At 41.4% G+C, this 22,070-nt stretch overlaps 1 protein-coding gene across 1 annotated transcript in view; it reads left to right on the top strand.

Moving 5' to 3' along the window:
- The window catches only part of LOC114590697 (myosin-4-like), a 34,172-nt gene that overhangs the window by 6,090 nt on the left and 6,012 nt on the right, over positions 1–22,070 (top strand). The window contains exons 11-32 of the mRNA XM_028717084.2: positions 203–321; positions 937–1,086; positions 1,183–1,353; positions 2,287–2,596; positions 3,416–3,489; positions 3,588–3,675; positions 4,186–4,303; positions 5,547–5,670; positions 6,925–7,061; positions 7,844–8,099; positions 8,544–8,786; positions 10,093–10,269; positions 12,374–12,519; positions 12,613–12,703; positions 14,152–14,541; positions 14,633–14,759; positions 16,052–16,170; positions 16,737–16,933; positions 17,696–17,879; positions 19,538–19,703; positions 20,616–20,740; positions 21,494–21,802. Of these exons, the coding sequence (XP_028572917.2) occupies positions 203–321; positions 937–1,086; positions 1,183–1,353; positions 2,287–2,596; positions 3,416–3,489; positions 3,588–3,675; positions 4,186–4,303; positions 5,547–5,670; positions 6,925–7,061; positions 7,844–8,099; positions 8,544–8,786; positions 10,093–10,269; positions 12,374–12,519; positions 12,613–12,703; positions 14,152–14,541; positions 14,633–14,759; positions 16,052–16,170; positions 16,737–16,933; positions 17,696–17,879; positions 19,538–19,703; positions 20,616–20,740; positions 21,494–21,802 (3,821 nt within the window). The remainder of the gene's footprint in view (positions 1–202; positions 322–936; positions 1,087–1,182; positions 1,354–2,286; positions 2,597–3,415; positions 3,490–3,587; positions 3,676–4,185; positions 4,304–5,546; positions 5,671–6,924; positions 7,062–7,843; positions 8,100–8,543; positions 8,787–10,092; positions 10,270–12,373; positions 12,520–12,612; positions 12,704–14,151; positions 14,542–14,632; positions 14,760–16,051; positions 16,171–16,736; positions 16,934–17,695; positions 17,880–19,537; positions 19,704–20,615; positions 20,741–21,493; positions 21,803–22,070) is intronic.

Raw genomic sequence — 22,070 nt, 5'->3', positions numbered from 1 at the left:
ACACTTTTAACAAAAATGTACAATGACTGGATGAAAATATTAAAGCAAATTGCATCCTATATGGGTATTATATAAAGTCACCATCTCTACAGACAACTGGACGGCTTTTTTGTGGGTTTCTGAATGCTGTTGATGACTCCAGAGCTGATGGTGGACTGTATAGAGTTAATATTTGTTTTTGTTTTCATTTACTTATATCTAGTGGCTGACAAAGCAGGCTACTTAATGGGCCTAAACTCTGCAGATTTGCTTAAAGGTTTGTGCTACCCACGAGTGAAAGTTGGAAATGAATATGTGACTAAAGGACAAAATGTTCAGCAGGTACATTTTCATTGTGATATTTGCTTTTAAACTAACAGTTTTGTCCTGAAGGATTTTATATATGTAAATGTATGCATTAAATTGATTGTAGGCACACCGCAGGCCTCAGTAGGACCCTCGGGGAATGTAACAATATATCAAACCTTAATAAACTTGAAAGAATATATTTGGAAAAAACAGAACAATTATAAAGCACTATGATAAATAACAATTCATGTCCAAAACAGGAGCAGATTCCTACAGACCCACAGTGAAATCTGAAAAGAAAAATGAAAATGTCTCCAGAACAAACTAGCCTCAAGCTTCTTAACAGCTGAAAGGCAAAATTGAGTGGTTCTTCCAAACATTTGTACAGGGGAATTTTACAGTGAGAACATTACAATGGAGAATGTGCTGTCCTTTGTGCCAGCCAACCTCATATCAAACAATGCTAGTGGTGGGAGCATGATCTTGCCTGATGAGCAGAGCACTCAGGGAGTAGTCATATAGGAAAGATTTCCTGACATTCAAGCCATTTATGGCTTCTAAGGACAAGAACAGCACATGAAAATTGATTGGCAGCAAGTACAGCTCTTTTTTTAATAGAAATTCTTCACTTGCTTCTCATTGGGATAGGTGTACAATTCTGTGGGTGCACTCGCAAAATCTGTCTACGAGAAGATGTTCCTGTGGATGGTGACACGCATTAACCAGCAGCTGGACACCAAACAGCAAAGGCAGCATTTCATAGGGGTGCTGGACATTGCTGGCTTTGAGATCTTCGATGTAAGTGAACATTAATCCTACACAACAAAATAAAAAAACCTTTCAAAATGTCCATGCTAATTTAAAAATACAAAAACTATTACTTTGCTCGTAAAGTACAACAGCCTGGAGCAGCTGTGCATCAACTTCACCAATGAGAAACTGCAACAGTTTTTCAACCATCACATGTTTGTGCTGGAGCAAGAGGAGTACAAGAAAGAAGGAATCGATTGGGAGTTCATTGACTTTGGAATGGACCTGGCTGCCTGCATTGAACTCATTGAGAAGGTAAGAGATGCTTCCTGTTTTAACTCTCAGCATTTCTTTGCAAAAGACGTGCAATTAAATGAATTTCTGTACCTGAGCAGTTCAACCTATAATTCTGACTTAATACTTAAACAGTTGTTCCTTTGTGGTGTTTTTATCCTATACTAAACAAGGTGAGTGGGGGAACCATGCCATCAAAAATGATGAGATGGGAATGGCAGAGTCAATAGAAAGCAAGGCAAATGGGACAGGTGAGGATCTGAGAAGAACGTTGCAGGGCCTAGACAAGTAGTAGATCATGGAAGAGCATGAAGATGAGGCGCACCTGTATACCGCACACCTGCGTGGCCTGATGAATAGACAAGGAATTTGCAGAGAGAGGAAGCTGATACAGGGACACAAACAAGTTGCAATGGAACACAGGGAGAAGATTCAGTATAGCTAACTGGGCCCAGGATATTAAATAAGTTGAGCAGGGGCTAGGCTTAGCTCATTTCTTGGAAAGCTCTGATGATGATCATGATCATAATGATGATCATGAAAGTGGTATCGATTGGAGGGTGCCTTTGGTTTAATGTATTCAGTTTAACCTATCTCTCCAACAGGTTTCTCGAGGCAGTTTACAAACGTGTCACATTTTGCACTCCCAGTGGTCCTGCTGCGTAGGTTAGATTGAATTATAGTAGCAAGCATTTGAACCCAACTATGTATCTGTTGCATCACACATGACTCCATCCGCCTCTCATATTTACTGATTTCCAACAGAAACTGTTGGTTTTGAATCAGTAAAAAATAATAATGCCTTGTGTCATTTAATGTCAATGTGTAGTTATTAACTTTACAGAGACAATAGCAATGCTCCAGAAGAGTACTTGTGATGCAGAACAGTGATGCATTGTACACTCCACTGAACAGTGTCTGTTTCTCTACACCTGCTCTTCTTGTTCCCTCCAGCCGATGGGCATTTTCTCCATCCTAGAAGAAGAGTGCATGTTCCCCAAGGCAACAGACACATCTTTCAAGAACAAGCTCTATGACCAGCATCTTGGCAAAAGCAACAACTTCCAGAAACCCAAGCCTGTCAAAGGCAAGGCTGAGGCCCACTTCTCCCTGGTCCATTATGCTGGCACTGTGGACTACAACATCAGTGGGTGGCTGGACAAGAACAAGGACCCCCTGAATGAAACAATTGTAGGACTCTATCAGAAATCATCACTGAAATTGCTGTCCTTCCTTTATTCCAACTATGCTGGTACAGATGCAGGTAAGCACTATTTCTGAAAAGCATAGATCTGTTTAACATCTTTTGCTTCTTGTTTACCTCTGTTTGAATCTCTTGATGCAGCCATTCTGATAAGGAATCAGAAGAATTGCTTCGCCTGGGTCCATATGTCCACATAGCCACACAGAAGCCACATACGTAGCTCCCATTCATAGCCCAGGCTGACATCCTGCTCATCTATTCTAGGGAATTGTAAGGTCAGATGAGACCTCCAGGTATAGGGCGATATATAAATTCAAGAAATTATAATAATAAATAATATGTAGGGGAAGAGAAACTCAGCAAGTTTTGGGGATACTGATTCTTACAGTTCTGGTAAGACACTAAAGAACCAAAACAAAAGTTCTCTTCCAAACTTAGTTTTAAATTGAACTAAAAGGGAAAAGACTACTTTGGATTTCTGTGCCCATCAGGGAAAAAGGCAGGGTATAAAATAACAACAACAACAACAACAACAACAACAACAACAACAAAACAACAACAACAACAACAACAACAACAACAACAACAACAACAACAATTTCACATGTTACTCTTACATACAACTACTTCTCCTGGATTGTGTCTAAAAACAGGAAACTTGCTGACTTAGCAGTCATTTACTATACTCTGAATCATGTATCCTTTATCTTACCTTGATCTGGTGCTCTTTTCCAATGTATATACTACTTCAACTCTTTCCCAGCCATCACAGAGCTAGTTGAATGGATATGTGTTTGTATGCTATTTAATATCTCAAGAGACAGGGAGGATTCTATTTAAGAGTATAGCATCTCACATGGCTGCTGTTTTGTTTGAAAGGTGACAGCGGTGGCAGCAAGAAAGGTGCCAAGAAGAAGGGTGGCTCTTTCCAGACAGTATCCGCTGTATTCAGAGTATGTGGCACTTCTTTCAGCTCCCCCTTTATAGTATAGATTAACATGGGAAACAGACCTGTGTGCATTTAGAACCCATTTCTTTTCTTCTGATACAGGAGAATTTAAACAAGCTGATGACCAATCTGAGAAGCACTCATCCTCACTTTGTGCGCTGTCTAATTCCTAATGAGACTAAGACGCCCGGTGAGTTACTGTGCCTCGTTGTGTTGAATCATTCCCCTATCTGAAGTTGGTAAAATTACTTTATTATGAATAATTTAATGATCAGGCAAACTATATGCCTCTTAATGGCTACAAGATCTCCTTGCTCAGGAGTTCATTTCCCCCCAAACATCAGTCTCCCAAGCAAATGTGCCACTTTGATATAAGGCACTTAAGAGCTAAGTTTATTAAGTAGTATCAAAAAGCTTTCAAATTCCCAAGTTTAAACTGTAGATTCCTGCCAAGATTATAAATCTGGCCTTTATTTTATTAATTACATTTCTATACCGCTCTTCAGCTGAGGATCACAGGGCAGTTTACAGTATAAAAACAGAAAAATAGTGGCAAACATAAACAATATTCCCCAATATTTTAGTTAAGTTCTTACGATTTGTCCAGCCGTGTCCGGTGACCCATATTTCATGAAATTATGACTCTACCTGTAAGTTTGACATTCTTTCTTCTTTTCCCCTTTCTCCTTTGGTTTTAAAGGTGAAATGGACCATCACCTGGTGATGCACCAGCTGCGGTGTAACGGGGTATTGGAAGGTATTCGGATCTGTAGGAAAGGCTTCCCCAGCAGAATCATCTATGCTGACTTTAAGCAACGGTACACTTTCCTCTAACAATATAAAAAGGCTACTTTTTGCAATTGCTGAAGTTGGTATTTCATAAATATATTCTTTTGTGTAGGCCGTTTCAGCACCTAGTCAGAAAGACCCAGAATTTAGTCAATAACTGTGGAGTCTTGAGAGGAGAGATTGTATAGTTTCATTTTTGTTCCTGAACTATTTGGCCCTCTAAATATTGCTGAAAATAGAGTAGAAACAAACTGATATTAATGTTTTACTTTATTTTCTTGGTTGTATAAATAACAATTAAATGTATGTAATGAAGGGTGTGGTGCTCTAATGGGTATCTGATTCTCACTTGTATAAGATATAACCATATTGGCTGTAACATATTCAGTTAGATTCTGGGTGTCTTATGGCCACATGGTCTATTACAGTCTTCCTCAACCTCGGCGCTCCAGATGTTTTGAGACTACAATTCCCAGCCTCCCTGACTACAGGTCATCTGGATTATAGCACTTTCATATATTTGGCATTTCATCAGTTGTGAAAAGCTATGGTACAGATGCACTATGATTGCTTTACAAGTGTCTGAGCTTCAGTGGTGACTAAGTCAACTCATATTTTTACATGCTACTCAGTCCCCATGTGAATTGGATCTGATAATGATAGATTTGTCACACATCCTCTACACACACACACACACACACACACACACACACACGGGAACTGCTTCCATGTAGTGCATTGCATGTATCAGGAAGTGTGTATAAATAATCAAAGAAATAAACAACTATCTGACTTTTAGAAGCCATCTGCAGCCCTGTTTAGGGAAGTTTTTAATATTTGATGAATGATTGTATTTTAATATTTGCTGGAAGCCGCCCAGAGTGACTGGGGAAACCCAGCCAGATGGGTGGGGTATAAATAATAAATTGTTATCACTACTACTACTACTACTACTACTACTACTACTACTACTAACTGAAAGGGTGGGAATGATCACACTCCTTGGGTCTCTGCCACCTGAGTGGGAGGAAGGGTTCCATTTGTGAAGAAAAGAGCCCATTCATGTGTTTGGAATGCTCATTCACTGTTCAGCACTGTCCAGTGATAGTGTAGATGTCACCCCCATGTGTGTGCGTGTGTGAAGAGCTCCCATGTATATTATTCTACTGTTCTCCATATTCGGATACTGTTTCCCCATTAAGGCCCTAGTGTATTGTGTTACTGACTTCAGTTCTCCTACTTCTCTGTTCATTTCTACCTTTCCTCCCACAGCTACAAAATTCTTAATGCCTCTGCAATTCCTGAAGGCCAGTTTATTGACAGCAAGAAGGCTTCTGAGAAGCTTCTCTCTTCCATTGATGTGGATCATAATCAGTACAGATTTGGCCATACTAAGGTAAGTACAAGCACGGAGTTTGACAGTTGTTTCCAGCAAATAAAAAATGGATGAAGTGCATGAGAGAATGGTAGAAAAGAACAGGTAGTATATTTGGGTTGCCTAATTTATTTATGCATGGCTAATTCCTCTTTGGGACGGGGTGGCGCTGTGGGTTAAACCACAGAGCCTAGGACTTGCCGATCGAAAGGTCGGCGGTTCGAATCCCCACGACGGGGTGAGCTTCCGTTGCTCGGTCCCTGCTCCTGCCAACCTAGCAGTTCGAAAGCATGTCAAAGTGCAAGTAGATAAATAGGTACCGCTCCGGCGGGAAGGCAAATGACATTTCCATGCGCTGCTCTGGTTCGCCAGAAGCGGCTTAGACATGCTGGCCATATGACCCGGAAGCTGTACGCCGGCTCCCTCGGCCAATAAAGCGAGATGAGTGCCGCAACCCCAGAGTTGGTCACGACTGGACCTAATGGTCAGGGGTTCCTTTACCTTTTTAATTCCCCTTTAAGATATTTTTACCCATGTGAATGTAATCTCCAAAAGCATGGAAAGCAGCCACTGCATATTATGCTTCTTTCTCCATTCAATGGCAATGTGATTAGAAAGGGATGAGCTCTCCTCAGCTCTCCTATGATTGACTGTTGGTCCCAGACAGAAGGTTGGAAGGATATGGTTGTAAGCTGGACAGGGCAGACATAGTCATAGGTTCAGGTTCACCAAGATAAGATAAGCATGGCAAGGTTCAGACCTGTAGCTCTGTCTGGGTGGCTGGCTCTGCCTCTAGTAAGCACAGTCTGCTTTGTTTCCAACATCATGGGGGACCACATGGCTCAGCTGCCTTCAGGGCAGGAGTCCTAAAGGGTAAAAAGACCTCCTCAGGCTGGAGATGTGTGAGCCATATAAGTTCCTCTTGTACCAGGGCAGAGATGGTGTTCAAGGCTGGTTCAAGGCCTGCTGATCCTTCTGAATCTGTGGCCTCATCCTCCTAAAATGATGAGTGTCATGACACTGGCTTGGGATTTTCCCTGAAAAACCTGAAGAAATTTCCTGAGCTAACCAGAAGTCTTGGACAGAAGTCTCTTTCTGTTTCTCTCCCCTCCCACACACATACCAGACCCTTTTCCTTTAACATGACAATAGTGCTGAGAGCAAGAATAAAGGATAGAGAAGGGGTAAGGATCACCCACTTCACATACCACTTTCCTCTCCCCTATGTGCTTGTTTAGTGATAACTTTTGTTTCAAACTTACCAAAACATCACAGGTATTCTTCAAGGCTGGCCTCCTTGGGTTGCTGGAAGAGATGAGAGATGAGAAACTGGTAGCCCTCATCACCCACACACAGGCCATGTGCAGAGGTTACCTCATGAGGCTTGAATTCCAAAAGATGAATGCAAGAAGGTAACTAGCCATTTCCTTGCTGAACCTCCAGAGAGCAGCTCACTAAAACTTGTTTGCACACATTAATGTCTGAATATGTCAGTATTAAATGTATTGTCTTCTGTACAGAATGAAGACCATACAGTGTCATACTTAGTTCCCTGTCTCACACCTAAACTTTTGGCAAAGCTAGGATATGTATTTTTGACGCAAAATCTGGCACTGTTACTTTCTCATCTTCAGCATTTGAACCTTGCTTTGGCAAAGCTTGTTGCTCCTTTATGCTACAATGTAATGAATTTTATTTGGAAATTACCAATTTAAGTTTATTGTGCTAGCCAAAGGCCCATGCCAAAGCACACGAACACAAACAATTTCAGATACAAAATATAAATCAAGGCATCGACTAAAACAGAGTCATCAATTTCTAGTGAGACTACAGATATAGGCCCCTGAATCCCTGTTACAGTTCACAACTATGTTGTCCAATTCCTTTTTCCTAATCTTTCTTGCCACCAGCATGAGAAAGGCCACTTTATAAGTCACTAACACACTGGAGTAACCACTGAACCTGCTCCATTGAGGGATAATTGCTTCCTTGAGCAAGTAAGTTTTCGAAAGTGGCTCCTCAGGACAACTTATAAGGGCCAATATAACAAATAATGAAGAATATCTTCTACCTGTAATTGATCAATCTGCTTTAGGAGATTACTACTGATAAAGATCAGTGCTTATTTAGTATTGAAACATGTGCCTCTGAAATCACTTTCCGCTTAAGTCCCTTTCTTTCCATACATTTGTAGAGAATCAATTTATGTAATTCAGTACAATGTCCGTTCATTCATGAACGTCAAGCACTGGCCCTGGATGAAGTTATATTTCAAGATCAAGCCCTTGCTAAAGAGTGCTGAATCAGAGAAAGAGATGGCCAACATGAAAGAAGAATTTGAGAAAACTAAGGAAGATCTTGCAAAGTCAGAAGCAAAACGAAAGGAGCTTGAGGAAAAAATGGTGACTCTGGTGCAAGAGAAGAATGACCTTCAGCTTCAAGTTCAGTCTGTAAGTAAAGTGCATTCTCCTAGTTGCACTTCTGATTACCACCGTCCATTGTAGAGAGAACACTCAGTGGGCAAGCTGAGAGCAATAACCTTCAACCTGGTTACTTGACAATCTAGATCTCATAGATGAGTTTCTGGAAAGAGCATACTGCCATCTAGTCCTGCTTGACAGAGGATTCAGTGGCAGTAATCACAGCAGCACTCCTGATTTTTATATTAAAAAATAAATACACATATTATTGTTTCAATATTTTAATGTTGTATTTTAATCTTGTTTTTAAGTTGTATTCATTCAACATGTTCTTATTATTGCTTGTTAGCCGCCTTGAGCCCGGCCTTGGCTGGGGAGGGCGGGGTATAAATAAAAAATATTATTATCATTATCATTATTATTATTAATTATTATTATTATTATTATGTCTGGCTTCTTTTTTTCTTTCTATAGGAAAGTGAAAGTTTAGCAGATGCTGAGGAAAGGTGCGATGGACTCATCAAAAGTAAGATCCAGCTAGAAGCTAAGATAAAAGAGTTGACTGAAAGGCTGGAGGATGAGGAGGAGATGAATGCCGAGTTGACGGCCAAGAAGAGGAAACTGGAAGATGAGTGCTCAGAGCTGAAGAAAGACATTGATGACTTGGAACTAACATTGGCCAAAGTGGAGAAGGAGAAGCATGCAACGGAAAACAAGGTGAAAAGAGACTACAGAATCATAGTGCCGTTACGACCCCTCTCGGTTCTGTCCCCCTGCCAACATGAAAGTAAAATTTTAAATCAGTAGCAAGGAAAGGAAGGAAAAGATAACTTACTTAAGTAATTTTGGCTACTGGTTTATTCCTTGTATTGCAGCACTTGGAGTTTGGGGTTTAGATGTTCAGCATCCAGATTCATATTTTTCGGTGCTGCCATGAAGCTCAGTAGGTGGCCCTGAGCAAATCAAATGATATCTCAGGGTTGTTGTTTTTTTACAGAGTTGTGAGTTTCAAAGGGAATGTTATACATCTTGCTTTGGATCTTTGAGACTGATTAGAAAAAAAATCTAATAATGTATCAGGTTGTATCCAGTGCTGACCCCATTCTGAGGAGACATGACTAAGGGCTCATCCACACTAACTTTTTGCCCCATGCTTTCTAGGCACAGGCCCACGCTTTTCTGGTCCAGGTCTGAGCCCCTTTTTATTTTTTTGCCCCACTGCTTCCTCCAGGAAAATCTGCTCTTTAATGCTGAATCAGAACAAACAGCAATTTTGGTTTTCTGTGGCTTGCCATTTGCTCCGATTCAACACTAAAGAACAGGTTTTCGCAGGGAAAGTGCCTGGGATGGGGGGCGGGGATGTTCAGAAAGGGAACCTTAAAACGCGGACCTGTTCCTAGAAATGCAGAGCAAAGGTAAGTGTGGATGAGCCCTATCTTAGCTTCATTAATTCCACATTAATGTCCATAAATTGGAGAGTGCAGAATAATGAAACCGATTTTTTATTTCGTTACAAAATATATTTAACTTGCCTGACAGAATTCTTCCTACTAGTACTGTTGGAAGATGCTTTGCCCTCTGCATATTGTGAAGAGGATATTTTTTTTCAACTCGGCGCATTTGTATTTTTAAATTTCTTGGGCAAAAAAGAGAGAAAATCAGCTTTTGCCCAATCTTACTGTGTAACTCAGTGTGCTTTATTGCACTATTTCACTTTTGTAATGAAGAGGTCAGGAGGCATTTCCAAGGAAAGTCTCATTTCCCCCCCACACCTGTAACTAGTGCTGCACGTTACATACGTATAGGATTTTAGAAGAAACCAGCCTTTGGGTGATATACTCAGAGTAGACCCACTGAAATCAATGAACAACTTCCTTACATCCATTTACTTCAGTGGGTCTACTCAGCATATGACTTAGTTGGGTATTAGCCTATGTTATTTTCTCACTCATAAGACAAGGACTGCATATAATCACCCGTAATGAGGAAACACTCATAAATGGAGGTCTTTATTGTTTCTTAGGTTAAAAATCTTACTGAGGAGATGGCAGCTTTGGACGAAAACATCTCCAAGCTCACCAAAGAGAAGAAAAGCCTCCAAGAAGCTCACCAGCAGACTTTAGATGACCTCCAGGCAGAGGAAGACAAAGTGAACACTCTGTCCAAAACCAAATCGAAACTTGAACAGCAAGTTGATGATGTAAGAGAATTTTTAGTCTTGAGAGGACACAATAAAAGCACTGGGAGAAATGAAGTCTATTTGCAGTTATACACACTGGCCAGAACCAATGTTGAACCTGCTAAATCTTTTTTTTGTACTAGTCCTCAGTTCTATACAGGGACGCGGACTTATAAAAAATATTGGGGGGGCCCGGGAAAGCTCATGAATAATAAATAAGCTCATGAATATGCAAATAAAGTGGCTCCGGCCCTAAATAGGGCAAGCCACGCCCCCCAGCCAGCCAATCGGCTGGCTGGGAGGTGTGGCCAGTCGGGATTCCCCTGTTCTCGCGGGGGCCAGGAGGAAGGAAATTCCCCCCGGCAGTGCCTTGGCAGTGGCGGTGGTGCTGCGAAGCAGCGAGGCAGGAGCCCCCGCCCCCGGGGATTCCCTAATCTCGCGGGGGACGGCCGGGGCTCTCCGACTAGGGCGCGCGGCTGGCTGGCTGGCTAGGGAGCAGGTGGGGAGGAGGCGGGGGACGGCGGCGGCGCTCTGCTGGAAGGGCGCCCGAGATTATTGGGGGGGCTGAGCCCCCCCAAAAAATTTTTTGAGGGGGCTCGAGCCCCCTCAGGCCCCATGGTGTCGGCGCCTATGGTTCTATATCTGCCTGATATCATCAGTCCTCTCCTCCAGGCTTAGGAAGGCAGTGGGAGCACAGAACTAATGCAATCCGAGGCACCATTTAACTGACTAAACGTGGGCATAAATATCTTCAACTAAGGGCCTTTACTCTTGCCAGAAGTTCGGCTCTGCCCTTGCCGGTTCTGGAAGGATCTTTTGGAAAAGTCCTGTACGCTCAGAGACTTTGCGCCTGCCCATTAGGGGAAATAGGAAGCCCTGAACACTTATTTTTTAGATGTCCTTTTTACTATGAGGCATGTAGAGATACCATCGACCCCCATCTGGTGAGGATTGCTGACCTTCCAGACAAGCCTAAACAAAATTTTCTCCTCTTAGGCACAAATCACAAGATGACCAGGATGGTCGCCAGATTCTGCGCGCAGATTTGTAGGTGTAGAACGCCCCCTGGAACAAATAGATCACTAGGGAAACTGCCCTAGCCGGCCTCCTGGGTGTCCCAGGGGCAAGCTGCATGTTAGTTTAACCTTAGGTCCTTTTGTGTTCATGCGACTATTTTAATTTTAATCTATAAGCTGTTACTGTATATTGTTTTAAATGTCTGTTTCATTCTTGTGAAAGCAGTCTCAGTTGTGCTTTTTGAACTGGTCTTTGACCGTAATAATAAATTATTACTATTAGTATCTTCAAGTAATTTTCAGTAATGAAATGTGTCAATCCACTGCCAGCCTAACAGTTCCCTTTTTGAAGAATACAGTGGTACCTTGCAAGACGAATGCCTCGCAAGACGAAAAATTCGCAAGATGAAAGGGTTTTTTGTTTTTTGAGCTGCTTCGCAAGACGATTTTCCCTATGGGCTTGCTTCGCAAGACGGAAACGTCTTGCAAGTTTGTTTCCCTTTTCTTAACACCGTTAATACAGTTGCGACTTGACTTTGAGGAGCAACTCATAGCACGTGGTGTGGTAGCCTTTTTTCAGGTTTTTGAAGACTTTGGTGATTTTTGAAGCTTTTCCAAAACTTTTCTGACACCGTGCTTCGCAAGACGGAAAAAATCGCAAGACGACAAAACTCGCGGAACGAATTAATTTCGTCTTGCGAGGCACCACTGTATTCTCTTTTTGAAGACTGCAAGTGGTAGATCATTTTTAGGAGCAAGGGAACTTGCCTCAAAACATATTCACATATTTTGAACTAGGTAAACTTAGGAATATAGGAAGCTGTGTTACACCATATCAGATCCAGCAGCTGCCTCTTCAAGGTTTCAAGCGGGCCTTTTTCTAACATGTTTGGCTGGTATTTATTAGACTTTGTTATTAATAGGATATCTAAGAACTGAATTTTATTTTAGCATTGCCATCTTTGCAGGGGCTTAGAAGACTCTGCTTTAAGGCATAAAGCAGCATCTGGCTCACTGGCCTTTCAAAACTCCTAATGCTTTATATTTCCTCCCTTTTATTTGAAACAATAGCATTAAATCAGTGTCTCTTGTTCTTATGTACTGTTTAGCTCGAAGGGTCTTTGGAGCAAGAGAAGAAGCTTCGTATGGATCTTGAGAGAGCTAAAAGGAAGCTGGAGGGGGATCTGAAGATGTCTCAGGAATCTATCATGGACCTGGAGAATGACAAGCAGCAAATGGATGAAAAACTGAAGAAGTATACTGCCGAGATTTTAATACTGTGTTATTGGATCTCAAATTTGACCTTTCTCATTAAAATGCTTACTTTTCTTTTTTCCTCCTTCACCAGGAAAGAGTTCGAAATCAGCCAGGTCCAAGGAAAAATAGAGGATGAACAGGCTCAAAGCTCTCAGCTACAGAAAAAAATTAAAGAGCTGCAGGTAAATCATAGAAAACTTTGTGTATCTTTTGTGCCTTGAAAATCTCAGTTTTTAAGGTCACTCTCACCCCTCATGTACATTCACTGCTTATATAGTGGTTCTAAAATGATATTCTTCCTCAAATTGAATACCTTCATACACACATAGTATGAAGACACTAGATAAAATCACTTTAGGAAGAATAGTGTATTATTCCAGGAAATTCAACCATTGGTCTTAAGGAATCACTGACTGTAGGTGTATATTGTCTCCTTAATGTGAAATGTTTAATAATATATTTGTGTTCATATGCATTTCACAGAGAACCTGAAATATTATAAGTTTATAAAATAAGTATGCATGCACTGCTTATTATACACACATTTTTATTGAAATAATACAATGATTTAGTACTTTTACATTACTCCTGGCCCAGCTACTGTATGGGGGCACAGACTCGGCTTAAAGCCCACCCTTATTTTATAGAAACTGTTCAATCCAAGTACTTAAGGCAAATATTCTCAGTGCCATCTTGTGTTTCAAATGCTGCATTGCACTTGGAGGCCAACTTTCTCTCAATTGAATTACAAATTTGGTACAGGACATTTACCGGTACTTATTGCCTTTGTCTGAATTTAACCCCCACCGGTCTATTACCCTTACTATTGCAAGACTGTCATAAGAGTGCTTGGACCAAAACTGTTACTCAAAAGCTCTACTCTGATTTATCACCCCAACAGTTATTAACACTGGATTTCGATAAAGCAAAGAATTCAATTAGGCAGCGCCTACATGACATTGAGCAACAGAATAATTTAGCCACCATAAGAAAATTTTGTCCTTGGTATGATTCCCCCCCCCCCACCTAGTCTCCTCCACACATCAGCATCTTATCTGCTAAACTTAACAGTTTTAAAATACAGACGTGCCTTCCCCTATGCAAAACGATTATGTCCATGCGGAGATGGCAGTATGAAATCTGTAGTGCATGTACTCCTAGCCTCTGCATACTCCTAACCTCTGTGTAATGAGGTTAATACTCATCTTCTGTCATCTATACCAGGCTGTTCATCCTCTGCTACATTGTCCTTCCTTCTTGCAGACCAAGATTACCAGGTGACAGCAAACACTGCAAAAATTTTAGCTGGGACAAAAGAATTACATCTACCATCTGACTAACCTGTTTAATGCCTAGTAAAGAGTAGCCCACTTGTTTATGTCTTATGTGTGGTCAAGGAAAGTTATTGACTTTCATTTGTATAGCTGTACATTCTCAGAATGTATTTTGTACAGCCAACAATAAAGCTATATTTGTATTTGATTGTATTTGATTCCTTTGCTATAGCTTGTGGCTGATGCAAATAAAGATTTTTACTTTATAAAATCATGAGCACAGTCTACCTAGAGTTCCTTTTAAGTTCTACTCTTTTCAGTGGCATAGTTAAATTTCTGTATCTTATTTCCCAAAGGCCCGTATGGAAGAACTGGAGGAAGAAATTGAGGCTGAGCGTGCATCTCGGGCCAAAGCAGAGAAGCAGCGGGCTGATCTCTCCAGAGAACTTGAAGAGATCAGTGAGCGTCTGGAGGAAGCTGGTGGGGCAACCGCAGCTCAGATTGAGATGAACAAGAAACGTGAGGCAGAATTCCAGAAAATGCGCAGGGACCTTGAAGAGGCTACTCTGCACCATGAAGCCACAATGGCTGCTCTCCGCAAGAAGCATGCAGACAGTGCAGCTGAACTTGGGGAACAAATTGATAACCTGCAACGTGTGAAACAGAAGCTGGAGAAGGAGAAGAGTGAGCTGAAGATGGAGATTGATGACCTTGCCAGTAATATGGAGTCTGTCTCCAAAGCCAAGGTAGACAGTTGCATGTCTTTATTGTGACTAACTGTTCTGCTGTAGATTCTGGTTAATTAAAACATTGTATTTTATTTCTCCCCTCACAAAGAGTAATCTGGAAAAGATGTGCCGAGCCCTTGAAGACCAGTTCAGTGAAATTAAGACAAAAGATGAAGAGCATGTGCGGCTGATCAATGATCTGAACACACAGAAAGCACGTCTGCACACCGAGAATGGTGAATTTGGGCATTTCTAGAAGACATGGGCATTCCTCCTGACATATATTTATTTTGAATAGTCCCATCCCACCTTTCCATAAAAATCATTGTAGACATGTTATCTACATATTTATTATCTTTGCCTTGACACATCAGCATCAATGTTGTCTAAACTGCACCCTTCCTTGTCAATCAGATATGACCAAGTATTTCACTATGGAAGATCCCCTTGAAATATTAATGGGGTACGATGCTTTTACACAGTCTTCATTTACTCCCATATATTTCTGGTTTACTGTGGCTTACATTGTAGGAAACTGCATTTCTGTTTCTTAAAGTGTATCTTAGAAATGTGGGTTGTCGGATAATTGTTTTTTTTTCCCTTTTCTGTGATGTGGAAAAGTAATGCTTATACAACTCATACAACAAATATTCAGATACAAAAACTCAGCCACAAATACTCAAAGGCCTCTACTGCCTTCTCCTTTAGACCCCTATATTAGTTCCTGTTAACAGCTACAAATGCACTGTTAATGTTGAACAGAGAACTGCTCTGGTTTTTAAACATGATCTCTGTGTTTAAATCTATGCATAAGCATTAGTAGTGAAAAACTACTGTTGATAGTCAAGTGGGAGTATTGGGGCTGCATGAACAGCATTAGCAAGTGGCACAAGTGAGAGATTAACAGCTCCATGAGAAGATTCATAAATGTTACTCAGATTCTTGAGGCACCATGCACAGCTTCTGGTCACCCAATAGACCTTGAGCCTCAGTGTCACTCTCAATTTCCAAAAATTATAATTGCACATGACACTTCACAGAATATGCCTTAAATAGCCTCTACATGCAGCTCAGAGAAAATTAGGTAACCACTTAAATCCTACTGATAGCAATGAGAATAAAGCCCATGCACCTCATTCTGGTTTACAACTTATTTTCTCCAGAGTGAAGAAGTAAGGCCACCACTAAAATTATATATGGATAGATCTAAAGCAAATGTATTAATCTGAGCAAAGAAATTAGCGAGAACTAATGTTAAGTGCAGTATTTATTGTAATTATTGAAAACTGTAGTATTTATTGCATTTTATTTTAATAGAATCCATACTATATTTCTTGCAATTATTGTGGACTGTAGTAACATCCATTTCAACGAATGGGAGGCAGAGATAGAAAAATTCTAGTTGACCAAGTGCACAAATGATTTAATTCAGCACTTGCATTGCCATCAGTGAGACTACTTAGGAGCAGGTGGGGTGTTTTTGAACCATCTCAGCCTATGACTATTTGAATATATTTTTTTCCAATAGGCGAATTTTCTCGACAACTAGAAGAAAAAGAATCTTTTATTTCACAGTTGATCAGAGGGAAACAAGCCTTTACCCAGCAGACAGAGGAACTCAAGAGGCAGCTGGAGGAAGAAAACAAGGTGATTTTCCACTTGTATATCATGCCTCAGAGAAGTGAGGAATGAATAATCCTGATAAAAAGAGGCAGGAGAGGCAGGGAACATCAGGAAAAAGGCAATAAAACAATCAACGCTGATTTCCAGCTGACATGGACTGATGGAAATTTGAGGACAAATTACAGCATGAATGCAGTAACACATGCAACATGGAGAGGTAAAACAGGTGCTTTTGCAAATTCTGCAATTGCTATTGAAAAAGCTATGATAATATTGCACTGTTAAAAAAACCACCACTCCATAAGATTAATGTGTGGAATTTACTGCAGTGAAAGCATGACTGAAGCTAAAGAATGCAAAAAATAAAAAATAAAATAAAAAACCAGTTCTCGGAAAGTAATAATGCTTGGTTAAGTATTATATAGTCAATACTTTTATGCTGGGGTATAAACCAACTGCTGAGGAAGAAAACATCCCAGATCTCAAATCTGACATGACTAACAGACAGATGTAGAATGTCTGATTGAAACAACCTGCATGCTATTGCTACCCATGTGGTCATCATTACCATTAACATTATGAACCCTTAGGCAAAAAACGCTCTGGCCCATGCCTTGCAATCTGCTCGCCATGACTGTGACTTGCTCCGGGAGCAGTTTGAAGAGGAACAAGAAACCAAAAGTGAGCTGCAGAGGGCTCTCTCCAAGGCCAACACTGAAGTTGCCCAGTGGAGAACCAAATATGAAACGGACGCCATTCAACGTACTGAGGAATTAGAAGAAGCCAAGTAAGTACTGGGAAGGAAATCAGGGGAGAGCTTTGGAGATGCCAGGGTATTATCCTGTGGCATTTATTTTTGACAGCAAATCCTCTATTTCTAATTTTGCATCTTATGCAGATCTGTTTTTTGCCATTGCTATTTGTTTTATAAGTGTATTTATATACCACTCTCCCCTAAAATATCAGGGTAGTTAGAGCAATATAAAACATGAAAAACCATTAAAAGCAGTGCAAAACAATCATTAAGATAGCTGGCTACTCAAGAAAATTGGAAACTACTGAATAGGCCTATTGCCATAAAATAGAGTCTTCAAGAGGCACCTGGAAGTCAAAAGTGATGTTCCATAGCACAGGACCAGTGACACATAAGTGCCCAATTTCTGGTTGAGGTCAACAGTAGGAGGACAACTAACTAACTGTGGTCTTTACCCAATTCCCCTTTTTTTCTAGTTTTGCAGCTGATGCTATCTATTTTCTGTTGCTTTTCAATAGGTGGCCTTCTCAGCCCAGTTGGCTGCCCCTCCCACTGCTTTTGCTTCTCTTTGGTTCTGTCTCATGAAACACCCCTCCCACCCCAGCAGCTATTGTCCCACCCCTGGATTCAGAAGCCTTATGTTGTCACCGCAGGCTGTCCTTTCTATGGGTCTCTTTTTTGTCACACAGAAGTCTCCCACCTAGCCAGGCTTTCTCTCACTTTCTGCTCTGCCTGTACACCAACGCGGTTTGGAAAAACACCTTTGGTTGCATCATGGGATACTTTGCCTTTCAGGAAGAAGCTGGCTCAGCGTCTCCAAGAATCAGAGGAGCAGATAGAAGCTGTCAATTCTAAGTGTGCTTCCCTAGAGAAGACTAAGCAAAGGCTGCAGGGAGAAGTTGATGACCTCATGATCGACGTAGAGAGGTCCAATGCAGCTTGCGCAGCCCTGGACAAAAGGCAGAGGAACTTTGATAAGGTTTCCTTTTCTTATTGGGTAGCGGGCAGACATTTTGCAGGAAGGGCAAACAATTTGTGCTTGTTTACAGTTGTAATCCTGGGAACTTCCAGGGCTGTCTTTTGGCATTTCTGTGAATTCAGCACAAGGCTTCTATGAGAGTAGATCAATTCCACCCTTACTCATATGTTTGTTTGGTAGCATTGTAGCCTGTATAAAGTTTATATACATGCAACATTAGACTTTTCAATAGTAGTAGTAGTATTGAATAATATGCACTTCAGTGGTATATTTTGAGCTGTGTGAAGCAGGCACGTTCTTCAGAAGTAGAAATCCTGTAGGGGGCAGGCTCATCTCTAGCTACAACAGACTAGTACAGAAAAAAACACAATTCTACATTGTCATTATTAAATTGGTTGCTGTCTGCAACTCATTATAACCTCTTTGGTCTAGAAATCAAAACTGCATCCTTATGTTTGTCCCTGAAGATTGATTGAACACAATACAGTTGGACATTGCTTATTATACATCCTTAGTGAAAGTAGTTTGTTATAACTGTGCGGTTGCTGAGGAACCATTCAGACAGTGTGAATGAGGTGCAGTGATTTTGAGCTCATTTGGGTGTGGGGGCGGGGAGGAATGAAAGTTCAGGAGTGTTCCTCCCCACACCATTGGTGGGCCATGGCAGACTCACTTGGCAGCAGTGGCAGGCAACACTAGTCCTCTCAGCAGACTGGTGACGCCCCCCATTTATTTTCGCACAATGCTAGAGATACTAAAATTGTCAAGATACTAAAATTGCAGTTGTCTCAGAAGCCAGATGCTGCTCAGAGAACCAGCCCCGGGGGTGGGGGGGAATTAAAGAGGTGCCAGGTGCTGTCACCTGCCCTGTGAAAGGCTCATATGTGATACACAACATTTCTCCTCAGTCATAGATCCAGGAGTGGGCAGTGTGGTGGGACAGAGCCACAGAGCCAAACTTTCGACACCGGTATTGTGGCAGCCTACCTGGATTGTGCTGGGGTGGGAAAGGTCGGCTGTGAAGCTGGGGTTGTGTGGGTGCAGTGGTGGAGTCTATCTGATGTTTCCACCAGTATGTCCAGAATACCACAACACACACGTAACTGCTTTGCAAATTTTTGATATGACGATTAGATTACAGTTTCATTATATACAGTGGTACCTCGGGTTACATACGCTTCAAGTTACATACGCTTCAGGTTACAGACTCCGCTAACCCAGAAATATTACCTCAGGTTAAGAACTTTGCTTCAGGATGAGAACAGAATTTGTTCTCCGGTGGCGCGGCAACAGCAGGAGGCCCCATTAGCTAAAGTGGTGCTTCAGGTTAAGTACAGTTTCAGGTTAAGAACGGACCTCTGGAACAAATTAAGTACTTAACCCGAAGTACCACTGTATGTTATGTTACTTTACAGCCAGTTACGTGTGTGTTGTGGTATTCTGAACATGATTTACATCATGAGGCAATTGTGGTGTGTGTCCACCAGTATGTCAGCACAGCCCCAACCTCTCCACAGCACAGTCCTGTCCCAGCCCTATCCAGCTACGCTGCAGCAACACCAGTGTTGGGAGGGCAGCTCCACCACACCGCTACTGCATACCCCTGAGTCAAGCACAATGTTGTGTTCCTGTGCTATATGAGCCTATTTGTTACCTAGGTGCTAGCAGAATGGAAGCAAAAATACCAGGAATGTCAGGCTGAACTGGAAGCTTCCCAGAAGGAGTCACGGTCCATGAGCACTGAAATTTTCAAAATGAAGAATGCTTATGAGGAAGTGTTGGACCAGCTTGAGGCTGTCAGGCGAGAGAACAAGAACTTGCAACGTAAGCTTCTTTTTCCTACAGACTTTAATCTAATGTAAGGCATCTGTAACGGTAGATTCACGTGACCACTTTTCTCCTGCTTAGTAGTACTGGCCAAAGAACAGGCCTGCTGCTTTTACAGGTTCAGGGTAGGTAGGTGTTATTCAGCAGTGCGGTAACTTCCAGCTGATTGCTGCAAAGGTCTGTATCCTGCCTTTTTTCCAGACTCAAGGAGGCTTATGCAAATTAAAACACAGATAAAATACAGAAAGCTTAAAACATATAAAAATAACAGTTTAAAAGTAATTAAACTGTAGTAGCGTTAAAGGCAAAGGGACCCCTGACCATTAGGTCCAGTCGTGGCCGACTCTGGGGTTGCGGAGCTCATCTCGCTTTATTGGCCGAGAGAGCCGGTGTACAGCTTCCAGGTCATGTGGCCAGCATGACTAAGCCACTTCTGGCGAACCAGAGCAGCACACGGAAGCGCCGTTTACCTTCCCACTGGAGCGGAACCTATTTATCTGCTTGCACTTTGATGTGCTTTCGAACTGCTAGGTGGGCAGGAGCTGGGACCAAGCAATGGGAGCTCATCCGTCGTGGGGATTCAAACTGCTGACCTTCTGATCGGCAAGTCCTAGGCTCTGTGGTTTAACCCACAGCGCCACCCGCGTTAAAGCACTATAAAAACAAATCTTTTAAAATATAGTGAAAACTGCAGAGCAGTGTTAAAAGCTCTTTCCTTAAAAACAACAAATATATAAATGCAGGCTGTGTGTGTGTATTACAAAAATCTTTTTATTATTAAAAAAATCTTTGCGTCTACTGTCCTGTGGGGGAGGGGGGGAAATCATACTTCAATTAAATTGAAACATTAGGTATCATATTACTAAAGATTGTAACCATTACAATAAATTACACAATTTCTACCTGCAGAGGAAATTTCTGACCTGACTGAACAGATAGCTGAAGCTGGCAAAAGCAACCATGAATTAGAGAAAGCAAAGAAGCAGATTGAACAAGAGAAGTCAGACCTCCAAGCTGCCTTGGAAGAAGCAGAGGTGAATATGAACACTTCAGAGACAGTATTAATTGGCACTCGCTATACATGGTGTGTCCCTGCCCCCCAGAGGCAGTACAAGGATAAGGACAAAGGTGGCATATCTTGGGGGGGGGGGGGGCGATCCCTAGCCCATTGCTTGAAGTTAGTTTTCTGAGAGCAGTGTGTCAATTTTGGAAGAATTGGACTGCTACCAATCTGGAGCTTTGGGGAGGTTTTTAGTGCCACCTTCTGGTTAAAAATAGAACAAATGATTAAATTGAGAAGGCTCATTAGCTACATTGCAAAGGGCAAGCCAAACTAGAAATGCTAATTGCATTTCCCTCTGATGACTGGGAACATGGACTGGGCAAACGCCTAAGAATAACAGGAATTGTCAAAAGCCTTCCAGTCTTAATTGTATTATTGTAACATTTTCATTTATAAAATATGTTAATTTTAGAAAAAAATAGTTTCAAGATGATTAATTTGAACAAAATAATTTTCGTGGGGGGACCATTGACACTACTTAATTACCAAGTGTTTTATTATAAATACAAAATGTTTTATTTATTATTCAGAATGTTTGGGATGTTTCCATTTTACAAGTTGCATCTATGATCTTACAGTGTGTCCACGATATTTTTGTAAAAATTAACTGTGCTCGGGGTATATATTTCTCTCCTGAGCTGACAATGGAATACTATGAAGCCTGCTTTCATAGTTAAATACAAATCCATAATTGAAACAAATAATGTTGTTTCATTCATGAAAGGGATCTTTGGAACATGAAGAAGGGAAAATCCTGCGTGTCCAACTAGAACTGAACCAGGTGAAGTCTGAGATTGACAGGAAGGTTGCAGAGAAGGATGAGGAAATTGAACAACTGAAGAGGAATCACCAGAGAATGGGAGAGTCCATGCAGAGCACACTGGATGCTGAAGTCAGGAGCAGAAATGATGCTCTGCGGCTTAAGAAGAAAATGGAGGGGGATCTAAATGAAATGGAAATCCAGTTGAGCCATGCCAACCGCCAAAGCGCAGAGACACAAAAACATCTGAGGAACATCCAAGGGCAACTGAAGGTCAGCCTAACTGCATACACATGTTGGGGGCTTTGTAACAATTTGCATGAATTCATTTTGTGGTGGAGTAGGGAACAGAACTGAAATTTGACTAACCTCTATACAGTGGTACCTCGGGTTACATATGCTTCAGGTTACAAGCTGCCCAGAGTGGCTGGGGAAACCCAGCCAGATGGGAGGAGTATAAATAATAAATTATTATTATTATTATTATTATTATTATTATTATTATTATTATTACATATGCTTCAGGTTACAGACTCCGCTA

Source organism: Podarcis muralis, chromosome 2 (genome assembly GCF_964188315.1).
Source record: "Podarcis muralis chromosome 2, rPodMur119.hap1.1, whole genome shotgun sequence".
NCBI classification, from domain to species: domain Eukaryota; kingdom Metazoa; phylum Chordata; class Lepidosauria; order Squamata; family Lacertidae; genus Podarcis; species Podarcis muralis.
Note: the sequence above shows the minus strand (reverse complement) of the source record. Positions and strands in the feature narration are given on the sequence as shown.